A 12,908-nucleotide genomic window follows, 5' to 3' on the forward strand; every position below is an offset into this window, starting at 1 on the left:
TATTGGTGAAAAGTGAATTGCTGCCCTTAAACTGTCTGCAAGTTCTCCCTGCCATAAATCAGTTCTAGTAACCCTTACTAGCCATTAGTGTGTAGCTGGGTCGTAGGTAAATGCTACGCAGAAAAATGCTGCTTAAAAGTGTGCTTAAACACAGTAGATAGTGTCTCACTTCTGCTTGATGCTCTTCAGCCTGGAGTGCTGGAGCAAGGGTGTCAAGTTGGTAAGGCAATAAAGACCAGAGTTTCTGTAAGGAAGAACAACATGTTTTTATCACATTTAAGAAAAGCCTATCTCCAGAACATCATCCATTTGTCTCAGAAAAAAAGTTAATGACAAAAGATTAAATTATTTGTGTTCGGTATGTTTCCAGTTTTCACAGAACTTCAGAAAACTGAGCAGTTGAAAAAAAACCCAAAAAAAAACCAGAAAAAAAACCCAAAAGATATATTCTTAAATTCTGTAGCATTTTGTCTCTTCCATTAGGATATGGAAGGATCAGGTAGCATCGACCTGTTAAGTGAATCAAGAATTCCCGGATCAAGGGGACCAAAGGTGAGTGGGTGTTTTGGGGAAAGGGACAATAATTTGTTGTTGGGTTGTTTGGCTTGTTTTGGGGTTTTTTTTTCCAAACAGAAGTTTCCTCCACTCTGCTTTTTGGAAACATATAGCCCCGGTCAGCTATAGATTGAGAATCACTGCACTGAAATGGATTCACTTGCCCTAAATGTCATTAAAATAATTGTACCCTCCAAAGAATCTGAATGGTATTTCTCTGATACCTCATTAGCTAATGATTTTTTTGATTCTGCTCTGATATATTTTTGAGATACTAAAAGGTGAAATAAGGGTTTTCATGTTATCTAGCTCTCTATTTCTTCTTTCACCCTAATAGGTTCCTTTCTCGCATATGAAGGTGAATCACACATATGGAGATGAAACTGAAAAGTTATAGTTTGACAATGAAATGTGTGTAATATGGCATGCCACTTTTAAAGGAAAAAAAATGTTCCCAGTAGTGTGGGAGCAATGTCACAGACAAAGGCATGCTTTTTTCTCCATCACTGTGTCTCAGGAGATTTTTTGCTAGTGTGGGCCACTTAAATAATCAAGTAGGGAATATGGGAATATAATGTATCAGTACCAACCAGACCGTTTGGATTTATTGTCATTCTTAACAATAGAAGGAGCTCCAGTGGTTTAGTCTGGCAACAAAAGGAGACAAAGACATGATCCAGTAGCTACTTAGGAGTCTCTGAGGGGCAACTGCGAGTGTGATGGAGCCAAACTGTTCCTTGTAGTGCCAGATGGTGCAGCAAGGGACAGTGGTCACAATTTGCAGATTATGATGCTCAGGCTGAACTTTAGGAGAAGGCTATTTCCCTAGAAATTTGGTGCAGGACTGGGGCAATTCACCCAGGGAGGCAGCAGAAGGTCTGGTTTTGGAGTTACCGAGACTTTGCATGACTGACCTGGTCTGAAGCTCGTGACGGTTCTGCTTCAAGGGAGTGATTGGATTAGATGGCCTCCACGGGCCTGTACAACCCTGTGCCTGTGATTCTATGAACCATCAGACACCAGCTGAACACTGGAGGCAAGAGTGACCTTGAGCAGCTCTTTACTGCATTGGTTTAAAGCACTAGTACTTGTGAGTCACTGTAGTTGTAGCTGATAGCTTAGAGAACTTTTCCCCCTCTTATGTCTTTTCCTAGGTACTAAAAATAGTACAGAAATACAGTTACAAAAGTAAGTATTGAATCTGTTAGCTGAAGCAAGGAGGTGTCCACAACCAGGGCCAAAACTGTGCATTCTGACCTGCCTTAGTCACAGCCTTACTCTCACATTTGGTTTTGTAATAGGCATTGTTTCCAAGTCACTCAGCTATAAATATTCAAAAAATGTCTTGTTGCAGTTGAACAAAATTTTCCTGTTACTGCTTAATTACTCTGCAAAGTTTGAGTCAGTACAGAAGGCAGATGAGAAAAAGAAAATAAGAAAAATAAGAATCTTGCTGTAATTATGAAAATGCTTTTGCATACTTACTAGTACTGCATTATGAGCCACTTACACCTTATCCCAACTCCAGAGTACCAAGTGGTATTTAGGTGAAAACAGAGAATCTGCTTCTAAGGGGCCAGCAACTCAAAAGAGCTGCCAGGAAATAAATTTCATGTATTGGTGCTGTCTTTGTATCTGCTGAGATTTCTATTAATCTTTTATCAGAAATTAGTGGTTATATTTGAAGTAGAAATATAAAATTAATTTTTTCTGACAGCTCAGCTCTCATTTCCAGGGTTTCTATTTCTATCTTCCGCAGATCAGTGTAAAGTTTCATTGGTGTTTTCTCATTATTTAGCATTACCATTTATTAGTGCTTTCATATTCCAGATAAAGAAAATTCAATCACTTTGTTGAATTCCTTTCTCTTCTGTTCAGCTTTCTACAGTGACCAATAATGAACTGCTGTCCATTTTACCATCAAAGAGCCAAAATTGTTCTTTACAACCCTTGTCACCATATAGAGATGAGAGGAATTTGAATTTCAAAATGTTTTTCAAAACAAACTTTTTGGGAAACTGCTTTTAAACCTAGCAAGACAGTGTTACCTCTAAACTGGTAGCAATATCTTAATTTCAGCCAAGAATGCAAATTCAAAAAATTGTAAGCAGTTGAAAGCAATCCATCACAACAAATGCACGTGGATAAATTTATTACTAATATTTTCTAAAAATCTATATAGTGACAGCACTAGTTGTATTTGTAAGAAAAAGTACATTTTGTTGCTCTCTGTTAATACTAGAGGTCTCCAGCAAGGCTTTTGTAACATTTGTGGCTGTGAGTTAAATTTCTTTGTGAAAAAAAATTTTGTTTTCAAGTGCCATGTGTATTTACCAGTAAATTCAGTGTATTTTTATAGGGTTCTGCAGGAAGACCTGGACAGCGTGGACCATTAGGACCAAAGGTAAAAACACTTGAAAGATAACCTATATTGCTTTGGTGTATATTTTTTTATTTCTATATTCCCAGAATTTGCCTGAATATAACAGCTTTCATTTCAGATTCGTATACTGATTAAGTTGGGACAAATTTTGTTCCCATTTACACTGGATATCTACCAGAATGTGCATTATTAGAATTATTTCATGTCCAACAGGGACAGTGAGTAAATACTAACTGGGCTATTACATTGTATGGCATCTTTGGGAAAATTTTTTTGGACATTTGGCAATTTCTCTTTGTTGCTCATTTATATGTTACTCTGGTCTCTGAGAGGTTACATGTATGCTGTTGAAAAAGGAATCTGCATGAGGAGGCCTTCTAATCCCAGAAAGTGATAGGAAAGCATTCAGGAAGATGTTGGGGGGAAGAAGGGAAGAGCAATGTCTACATTGCCTTGGTTTTATTTGAGCTTAGAAGTGACTGAATTTTTCCATCTTGATGCTGCTACTGGTCATGTAACTCATGGGGAAAAAAATGGAGACATGAAAAATCACAGAAGAAAAGGGCAGATTTGTAGAATGGGTCCTTAGACAGGAAGAGGTTTTTCCTATTCCTACATAAAACTCGAGTACCACTCAGGTTAATAGTACAGCCTGACAACAATTTAAATATGGAGTTAAAGAAATCTTCATTGCCCTGGGAAATAACAGTAGCATTGAAAGAGCAGGAAATGGAAGATGAGAAGTGGCAGTGCCCATCCTCTTCCCATGAAATTTTCAGCTGAACTTACACACAGAACTAATCACTGACTGCCATTTGCTGGCAATAACCTCATGGACCTAATTCCTAGCACAACAGCCACCAAAGGTCTGGCCAGCCCCCTCTGTCTGGAGTCTGTAAAACTCAGCTTCTGGGGCTGAAAAAAGTCCTTCCATTGGGTACTACTCCTGTTACTGCTGGAGCACATTCCTTAAGAGTGAAAAAATCCCAATTTGCGCAGCACGTGTTGGTGAGTGATGCTGCAGTGGACTGGCAAGAATAGATGTGCTCTCACATGATGCTGCTCTGTGCACATGAGTAGGTGCCGAGTCTCCACACTGAAAATACGCTTTTTTTTAAGAGCTTATTCTCTGCCCTTAGCTAGAAATTTTGTTTCTAAGAAATGCTGCTCCACAAAGATTTCAGAAATTGAGGTATCATGATTCTTAGGATTCAGGAAATGGGCTGGAGCAGTAGAGATAGTCATAAACCTATGCTGTTGCCTGACATCTTACAAAAACAGGTACACTATGGCAAAATTAATATAAAGTGGTTATAATACCCTATCATTCTCATGGGGATGAATTTTACACCCACTTTTCATGATTATAAATGACTTCACTAGGCAACAGTGGCAAAATACAACAGCCACCCACTTCCCAAAACCAAGAGCTAATGTATCACGAGGAGTTGAAGGTATAGTTCTGTTTCGTGCATCCTTCATCCTTCAAATACCCCAGACGAATACAGCTGTCAGAGAAGACCAGCTATGATCAATTTTCTCTCTTTCCTAGCAAGTAAGCACAGATCCCAATTCTGCTTTCACTTTTATTATTTTGAAAAGCTGCTTTCATAAAAAAACAGCCTACAGTATTCACACACTCTTGAATGTAAGAACTCCCAAGAAGCAGTAAGCATGAACATAACATTAGAGGCAATGGCTGATTTATTCCAGTTTATATTCTCTATCTCCAAAGAAATAAACTAAATTGGATGCCCTCTGTATGTTACAAAATTGAGTAACCTGTCTACTTAGAGCTGAAGTCCTGCAGAATCAGTCCCAAAGGTGGAACAGTGCAGTGTTCATTATTTCGCTCGTGGTTTGACGCAGTGCCTGGGTAGGTGGGGAGAGCAGCAGTGTGGGGGGACTGCGTTAGCTGTTTTGGAGGAAGATGGTGAGTCCCTTGTGGAGGCACAAGGTCATGGCTGCAGTGGTAGATCTGGGCAATGTTACCATGAGCTGATTTCAGACATCAGAATGAGGGTTCAGGCATGTGGCTTGGTCAATGCTCAGCAAAAACAATGAGTCGTGACCACAAGCTCTTCAGATGTGGGTGGCAACTGGGTGGTTAAAATCTCAAAACCAAATCCCAAATGTATGCCCAGCATCACTCTACCACAAATATGCCGTATTTTTACTAATCCTGTTACTCCATTTGGTTCCTTTGTTTTTTAGGAAAGTAGTGTACATGTTTAAAACCCTTGTAATTACTGCTCACTTTAATACTTGAGCCCTACTGTGTCTCTATTTCAGGGCGAAAGAGGCAACATAGGTCCACCAGGTTCAAAGGTAGGAAGCTCATTTATTTCATTTATTCAACCTGATCTAAATCCTCAGTTGTTTCTTTCCTCTGTTTCCTTTCATCTCTTAATGCACTTCGAGGATAATGAACACTTCTTGCTCTAGCATATTAAAGCCCAGGATGGCTTCACAAACCCCTTTCTCTGGAGAACTGTGAGTATCAGGAGCCAGTATAACCTGGTGCTTAAGACTTCTGTTTAAAATGTGGTTAAAATCCCATCTAAATTGTGCGTGCCTTCGAAGGCACCTTGCGAGGCTCTTTACATTTGCACCAGAAAAAAGATGAAAATCAGCAAAGCTTAGACAGAAACCTCAGTTCCACATGGCCTCTGTTCCTTCACATGGTGGGACATAGTTATTACCCCACACCGGAGTGCCCCACCCATGACACAGGTCTGTGCTACAGCGGTGGGCTCAGGTCTGTGCTTATCCCTGCCTGTTCTGCTTTGGAACCCACCCCAAAACTCCTGTCTGGGACTCTGCTGCTCCTTGCTGGTCCCTGTCTGACCTGTGCATCTTTTGCAGGCACAAGCCAGCAGAGAGCGCTGATGCGACTCATAGAATATTAAAAATAAAATAAAATAAAATAAAATAAAATAAAATAAAATAAAATAAAATAAAATAAAATAAAATAAAATAAAATAAAATAAAATATAAATAATATAGCCTTCTCCTGCATTTAGGACAGCCCTGAAATCAAAACTTGCTCTAGGAAACAAGATAAATGCAGTTATGCTTGCTGAGTATTTACAAGAGTATTATCACAGTCTTCTAGCAGCATCTGCTTGTTTATTTTAAAAAAATACCAACAGTGTAACAGGACTCTTCTTGCCATAAATTCCATCTGCTGTACATATTTTGAGTGTTGTCATTTCACACAGATATTTGTCAGCATGATAATTAAAGCTGATGCACTGACACACAGGACAGTAGTTTAACTCTTCTTAATCAGTTTGAGACTATAGAATATTTTTTTTAATATTATGCCTACAAATCCTTTCTTCTGAGGTCCTTTTTCTAGTAATTATTATTGTTTTATGTGATAGATGCATTTGAAATATATGTATATTTTAAGCAGAGTGACTACAGGGTTATTTAAAAAATAAACCATTTATCTTTTTAACCCTCAAACTAGAAAATATCTTTGTCCTCTTATACCTGAGCAATGAGCTGCATTCTTAAAATATGAAGTGAATTAAAAATAAGGATGTCTCTGGATACATTAGCTGCAATAAAACATCTTATCTATCCTGGATCTTTTCTCCCCATTGAAATTTTGTTAGGAAAACTAATGGGAGAAATTATTCAGTGTTTGTGATGGTAGGAAGTTGTCCTGCAACTACCAACATGCCTGAAATGACAACATTCTGTTGCAGAAATGCTGTTGGTCCAAGGTTATTTCCTCTGCCCATTTACCTTTGCTTGCAGATAGATACTTATGATTTTCTATATGCAATTGAGAGACATCCCAAGTGCCATTTTTACTGCTCATGCAGATGCCAAAACCTCAGTAGTTGCTTTGATGCCTAAATTCCATTAGCATTAGAGCAGACACTCTTTATCCTGTCCATAAAATTGTTCATAAAATGAAGAATAGAGTACTTCAGTAATCATACTTTATTCCTGACCCACACACTTCACTGATCACTGACAAAAACCAGAAATAGCAGTGAGAATTTTCTTTCTTAATGAAATAGGCACATTAAATCTCTTATGGTGGTACTATCTACTGTTAAAACCCAAAAATATTTTCTTCAAGCAGAGCAAGAAGTTGGAAACAAAACGGTATTTTCCAAAAATGAAACCAAAACAAAACAACAAAAAAAAAAAAAATAAAAACCCTCAAAAAATAAAAATATAAAAGCAAAATAAAAATAAAACCAAAACAAAAAACCAAACCGCATACAAAATAAAACAAACACCCAAAAAACCCCACCGAAAACCAAGCTAACAGGAGTAATTGGTCTCTTGGATGAATCATTAGGCTGCTCTGTGTCATTTCCTTTGCTATTTCATATGATGCAGAATAAAACCGATGCAAAACATGTAGCTCGCTGTTTATCTGGTACTTTAAGAATTTAGAACCTTCTTTTATCCATTTTTCTCAGGGCAAACTGCATTGTCATTACTGCTTCTGTTTTTCCCGTGGAACAGAGCAGCTGTCAGATTCCAGCAGTCATACACAGGCCTGTGTTAGAATACAGCAGGGGGTGTTTTTTGCCCCACTTACTGACTCCTGTCTGCACCCAATGCCAATGTCTACATCCCTTCTCTTCCTCCAGCTTGAGAGTCACTCAACTGAAGGGCGGAAATAACTCATCAGATGTATTTTGGGGGAAAGCAATGAAATTCACCCTTTTGCTAAGCAGGGGTGGAGGCAGTGAAAAACGATTGAAGCTGCAGGGGGGAACAAAAGCCATAAGCCTGCTCTGGAGAAGGGGAAAGAGCAGGAGGAGTGGGGAGAGCAGATGACTAATGAGATAATGAGCCTCCCCCAGACCTGCCCACCAGCCCGTTCAGAACCGTATCGTGTCCCTCCCCAGTGGCAGCCTCCTGCTTGTGTGAAACTGGATGCAGTTTAGAGAGAATAACACTACGGTTTTTGTGGCAGGGGATGCCGGGCACAGATGGAAAATCAGGCTTTCCTGGCATTGCTGGGCATCCTGGAGAAGTGGTGAGTAGGGTTATCATAATCTGTGGCCACCTAACACACACACTGGCTCCCAAACCTACCTGTTAAGGATCAGTAGGATCAGCACTTGCTAGCAGAGTGTGAAGAGCTGGGGCTGTGTTTGTCCTGCTTAACCTGGAACAGTTACCTCCGACAAAAAACACAGGAGCAGTGTACCTTACCTGTGCCTCCCTCATCAGCCAGAAGAGATACAGGCATCTCTAGAGGCTAGTTCTGATTCCTCAATACTCCTTCTGCTTTTAACTATTCAGAAATCAGCTCTGCCTTTAATCAGAGGAAAGCCAGCAGGCTCATAGGTGATATGTGTTCCTCACACTTAAGACCCCCAAGGATTACAGCGTGCTTTGCTTGGGAAGTCCCACGGCTCGTCCTCTGGCGCCTTCCTCTCACTTGTGCCAGACAAAGTGTCTGCATTTCCAGCACAGGGAGTTTCTACAGAGGGGCTGATCAAGCTTAGAAATAAGCTGCCTGAAGGATAACAGTTTAGCTCCCCTGTCTTCTCCTATCTGGTCCCCTGGGAAGTCCACAACTGATGTGGTTGATGCTGGAAAAGGACAGCACAGTCAGGGATGGCTGATTTCAGTGCAGTGAAAGAAAGGTTCACTGGATTAATTCCCAGCTAGTGAAATGTTTTGTGCCCATTTGCTTCTAGTCGTCTGTGAACTCTGTCAAAAGTTCTGGGAAATACTTTTAAATACTTTTAAACATCAAACCCTCAGAGGATCTGAGTTGAAACTAGTTGGCCCCAAGTGTGTTTTGAGAGAGCTGAGGATTGATCATTTTGTACTTGCAATTCACTGCTGTGCTTTTTGTGAAGCAAGGGAGACCACATTTCATAATTCCCCCTTTAAAATCACTCTAGGTTCATTTTTTCTTTTTATCACTGCAGGGTCCAAAAGGAGAGAAGGGTGACCCAGGACCTCGGGTGAGATTGTGTGGATTTTGTTCTTTTTGAAAAACCTATGTGAAATGTGGCACTTAGTATATGGGTTTTCCACATGTAATGCTTTTGAAATAGGGTGAACCAGGACAGGATGGGAACAGTATTGTGGGACCACCTGGACCACCAGGACCACCGGGACCAGTCATAGCAATACCTGAGGTAAGTGTGTACGTCAAGCACTGAGGTCTGTAACTCCCTTTACAGAGAAGAGGGCAAAAGTGGTTAACACACTGGCCCTTCTGCTGCTCACATTCAGGTCATGAGTCTCTTCCTCAAAACAAAAGAATCTCAATATGTCTCTGTATCAAGTGGATTTGTTTTGAGAAGATTAGATTGGAAGAAAGTGGGTAAAGAGCTTACCTACAAGAATTGTGAGGTTATATTATTTTGGACAAACCCTCTAGGTGATTCTGCGGGATTGTGAGCATCAAATAAAAATCAACAGAGAAATACAAAACTAGGGACGTTTAACAAAGCAAAGCAACTGGGGCACAGCAGTATGTGGGAGGGAGTCCTGACAGTTTCCTGACAGTTGTCCACTATACAAACCAGAGCATTGACTCTGGAAGCTACAAGGGGGAAAACAGTAGAAGCCCATAAAAACTCTCCAGTATGCTTCAGATGCAGGTATATTTTCAGTTAGTTTTGCTGTGTGTACATCAGCCCTTGCAAAAACAGTACTGTTAGCAGTAATGAAGGCTAGAGATTAGGATGAGTCCCACTTGGAGGTGACAACAAAAATCTTAGTAGCTGGCTTGGTATGACATTAAGATCTGGAGGAACTGTGAGTGACTGCAGGAAACTTCACCTCTGAGAGGTGGAGGTGCCTGAAACAGACATATCCATAGGAATGAATATAAGGGCACTAAGAAGTGTTATATAATTGCAAGAAGAGAAAATGCCCAGCTGATAAATCTGTGTTAAAGGGAGTTTGGTGCCACTTAGGCTTCTGCTAGCAATAGCAAATGCAGCATTAATTTGCATCCCATAAGCCACATCACCCATCCCGGCAGAAGTGGTTTTTCTCTTTACTTAATTTCCTGGGAATCCATGCAGAATACTAGGATCTTGGATCCTGAGTCTTGGATGAGCAGAATTATAGATTCACAGAAATGTTGGCTGTGTGAAGATCTTGTTCAAAGTCCTGCTCATAGTGGGACTGTCAGCAGCTCTACACTTTACCACAATTCTGTCGGAGTTTCTGGGGAACTGCTCAATAGCTGTGATAGAAATGCTGATGTAAAATTCATGTTCTTTCTCACAGCCCTGCCACGGTGCCACTGTGGGACCTTAACTCTTATCAGTGACTAAACAGCTCTGTTTGCAGTAGAAACAAACCTCAATGTGTTGCTCCATAGCTCATTAATACTTGAAAAAAACACCATGAGAGCATTAGAGGGAGGACAGTACATACAAAGAACATAAAAAGATTATTTAAGCTGACATAAACTAATGACACTTGTTTGCTGGAGGCTGCATGGCTCTCTACATGCACTAGTCACAGTCCACACATCTGTCAAACATGTAGCTATGTCTGAAGAAACCTAAAGTGCATCCTCTCAATCTTCCAGACCCCCTACATGAACTACTTTTACCATGTACTACAGAAATGTATAAAGCCTGGTAGAATCTGTATTGCATTAGGTGTATTACAAATCCATACAGAAACCCATTTCCTTCTCTAAGTACTTTTGGATTTTAGAAGCAAGCTCTTTTTAAAAATTGGGAGCATTTATGGCTTTTACATACATACAATTTTTTTACATACATTGTACTACATTTGTAGTACAGGTGTTCTGGGGAGGTACAGCAAGAGCCGTCACATCCTCTGTATTGTTAATCAGAAGATTTCTCAGAGGACTTGGTGTACTGGATTTTAATACAGTTAATTAAACATGTGTGGAAGTATTTGTATGTATTTGTATGTATGACTTTGAATTCTTCCTAGCTCACAAGCGTTTGTGTAAGAACAGGACATTTGTTTGCAATAAGTTTGCTGAGATAGACATTAAATTATCCAAGTGCGTTTTGTTGACTCAGTCTCCCATCTTTCATAGTAAGCTTCAAATATGGAAAAGAACTATTGCAAGCAGACCTATCAATTCAGCTGGAATTGCAGAACTAAAATAAATAGCACTGCCAGCTGTTGTAATGTGGATATTGGCTTGATGTGGGTAGAGATCAGTGATCTGAGTGAACCACAGGGCACTTGGAGAGATTACTCTCCAGGTCAGGGTCATTAATTTAACCATTGTGTAGCCAAAAAAAAATACTTCTTGGGCAACAGAAATCCAATGGACTGATCCATCAGATTTGGAAGGAAGCTTTCCTAAGAAGGGCTATGTGACTACAACTAAACTGGCTTTATGGTGTTTGACAAAAATAAAAGCAAATAAAGAGTCACAGCAGTTTCAGCACTGTTGAAATATTTACAGCTGACATGGACAGCTGTGATAGCATATTGATTGAGCAGCACTGAAAAGTGGATTTTGGTGTCCTTCTCATTTCACCTGCTCCCTGCGTGAATGGAGGGGATTTGGTTCCTTCGAGAACCACTTCTCATACCATGAAAATACATGTTAGGGTAAAACTGAGGTCTGCAGTTGAACCTATCCATTTCCAGGCTTCTGCAGTTCCCCCCAACAGTGTGGGTCTCAGAGGCTTCCTGTCCTTTCTGCCTCCTCTGTTGCCTCCTCTGATTGATCAGGAAGCCTGCTCTGACCCGTCATGTTTTGAAAAAAACAGTGTCCCTCTGTTTGCTGCTGTTTGGTATTCCAAAACACTAAAATCAATATTTCTCATCCTATATTGGCTACTTCACTCTTTTGGAGCACAGTCGCTGATACTCAGTGCATTTTCATGAATGGAATTATGACAATCAGAAAATCATATTTGTTGCTATAATTTTATCACACAAATTTATCTTGGTATTGTACAGAAGTAATTTTAAATAGAGAAATGTTATTGGATTTAAATTTCAAACTTTTAAACCTTTATCTTTGGCTGCCACTACTCACCCATAGTTCAGGTACAAGAAACAAAAGTCACAAAGATTAATGTTGAGGGTGTAAAGCAGATATTAAAAGATTTTGTTCACTATGTTCTTTCTATAATTCTAACAAGGCCATATTCATGCCTTTTGGATTCAAAGCTGAAGGTTTACTTAGAAACCAACCCAGAAAATCATCCTAAAACATAACAGTGAAGAAAATATGGAAAACAATGTTGTCCTCACTATTGAAGTCAGCACTTTCTGAACTAATTCAATGTGTCAATTGTTTTTATTTAAGTTGTTTGCACACCCAAACCCCAAGATAAACCATATACCTGGAGGAGGTTGTGAAGAGAGCTATCTTTTCCTCTAATCATCACTCTTCTACCTTTTGTTTTCAAATCTTCTTCAGCATTATGTACAGTTTTCTGACTTCCAACCACAATTTCCATTTGCAGATCAACTGTATGCGTAAAATATACAATGTGCCTGATCCCAAACTCAGCAAAGCCCTTGGGATTCTTTTCACTGACTTCAATATAGTTTGGATTGAGCCCAAAAACCATGAATACTGAGTAATTCCACAATGAAAAGACCATGTAAACCCAGGGCTCCTGGATTTCTGCCACCAGATAAAGCAGAACAATTGCAACAGCAGGACTCCTTTATTATTGTCATTAAAGTAGCAGCCCGTGTCCTGTTCCTTTTCTGGGCTGTGTAGAACTGGAAATAGAGGGGAACCAAGGGCATCATACTACCCCTCAAGAGTGCAGCAGAGTTCATGCAGCCTGGGAGATGGAGTGCTGCCTGTAGGATCTGAACTCTATTTTTACTTGATGAATTTTTCACTGGTTTTTGTAGAACATGAGGACAACAGAAAGAAGCACCCAGTAGAAGCAGCAAGCTTTAACTGTATGAATTATTCAACATGACCTCAAAGTACAGAAAGCTGACCATATGATATGATATATGAGGAGAGGAGAGGAGAGGAGAGGAGAGGAGA

At 39.8% G+C, this 12,908-nt stretch overlaps 1 protein-coding gene across 3 annotated transcripts in view; it reads left to right on the forward strand.

Annotated features, from left to right (window-relative positions):
* COL15A1 (collagen type XV alpha 1 chain) overlaps window positions 1–12,908 on the forward strand; it is a 116,093-nt gene that overhangs the window by 66,926 nt on the left and 36,259 nt on the right. For all 3 annotated transcript variants that reach the window (XM_015619775.2, XM_015619777.2, XM_015619776.2), the window contains 6 exons: window positions 484–552; window positions 2,915–2,959; window positions 5,231–5,266; window positions 7,890–7,952; window positions 8,860–8,895; window positions 8,989–9,072. In XM_015619775.2, coding sequence (XP_015475261.1) covers window positions 484–552; window positions 2,915–2,959; window positions 5,231–5,266; window positions 7,890–7,952; window positions 8,860–8,895; window positions 8,989–9,072 — 333 coding nt within the window. The remainder of the gene's footprint in view (window positions 1–483; window positions 553–2,914; window positions 2,960–5,230; window positions 5,267–7,889; window positions 7,953–8,859; window positions 8,896–8,988; window positions 9,073–12,908) is intronic.

Source organism: Parus major, chromosome 2, assembly GCF_001522545.3.
Source record: "Parus major isolate Abel chromosome 2, Parus_major1.1, whole genome shotgun sequence".
In the NCBI taxonomy this organism is placed as follows: domain Eukaryota; kingdom Metazoa; phylum Chordata; class Aves; order Passeriformes; family Paridae; genus Parus; species Parus major.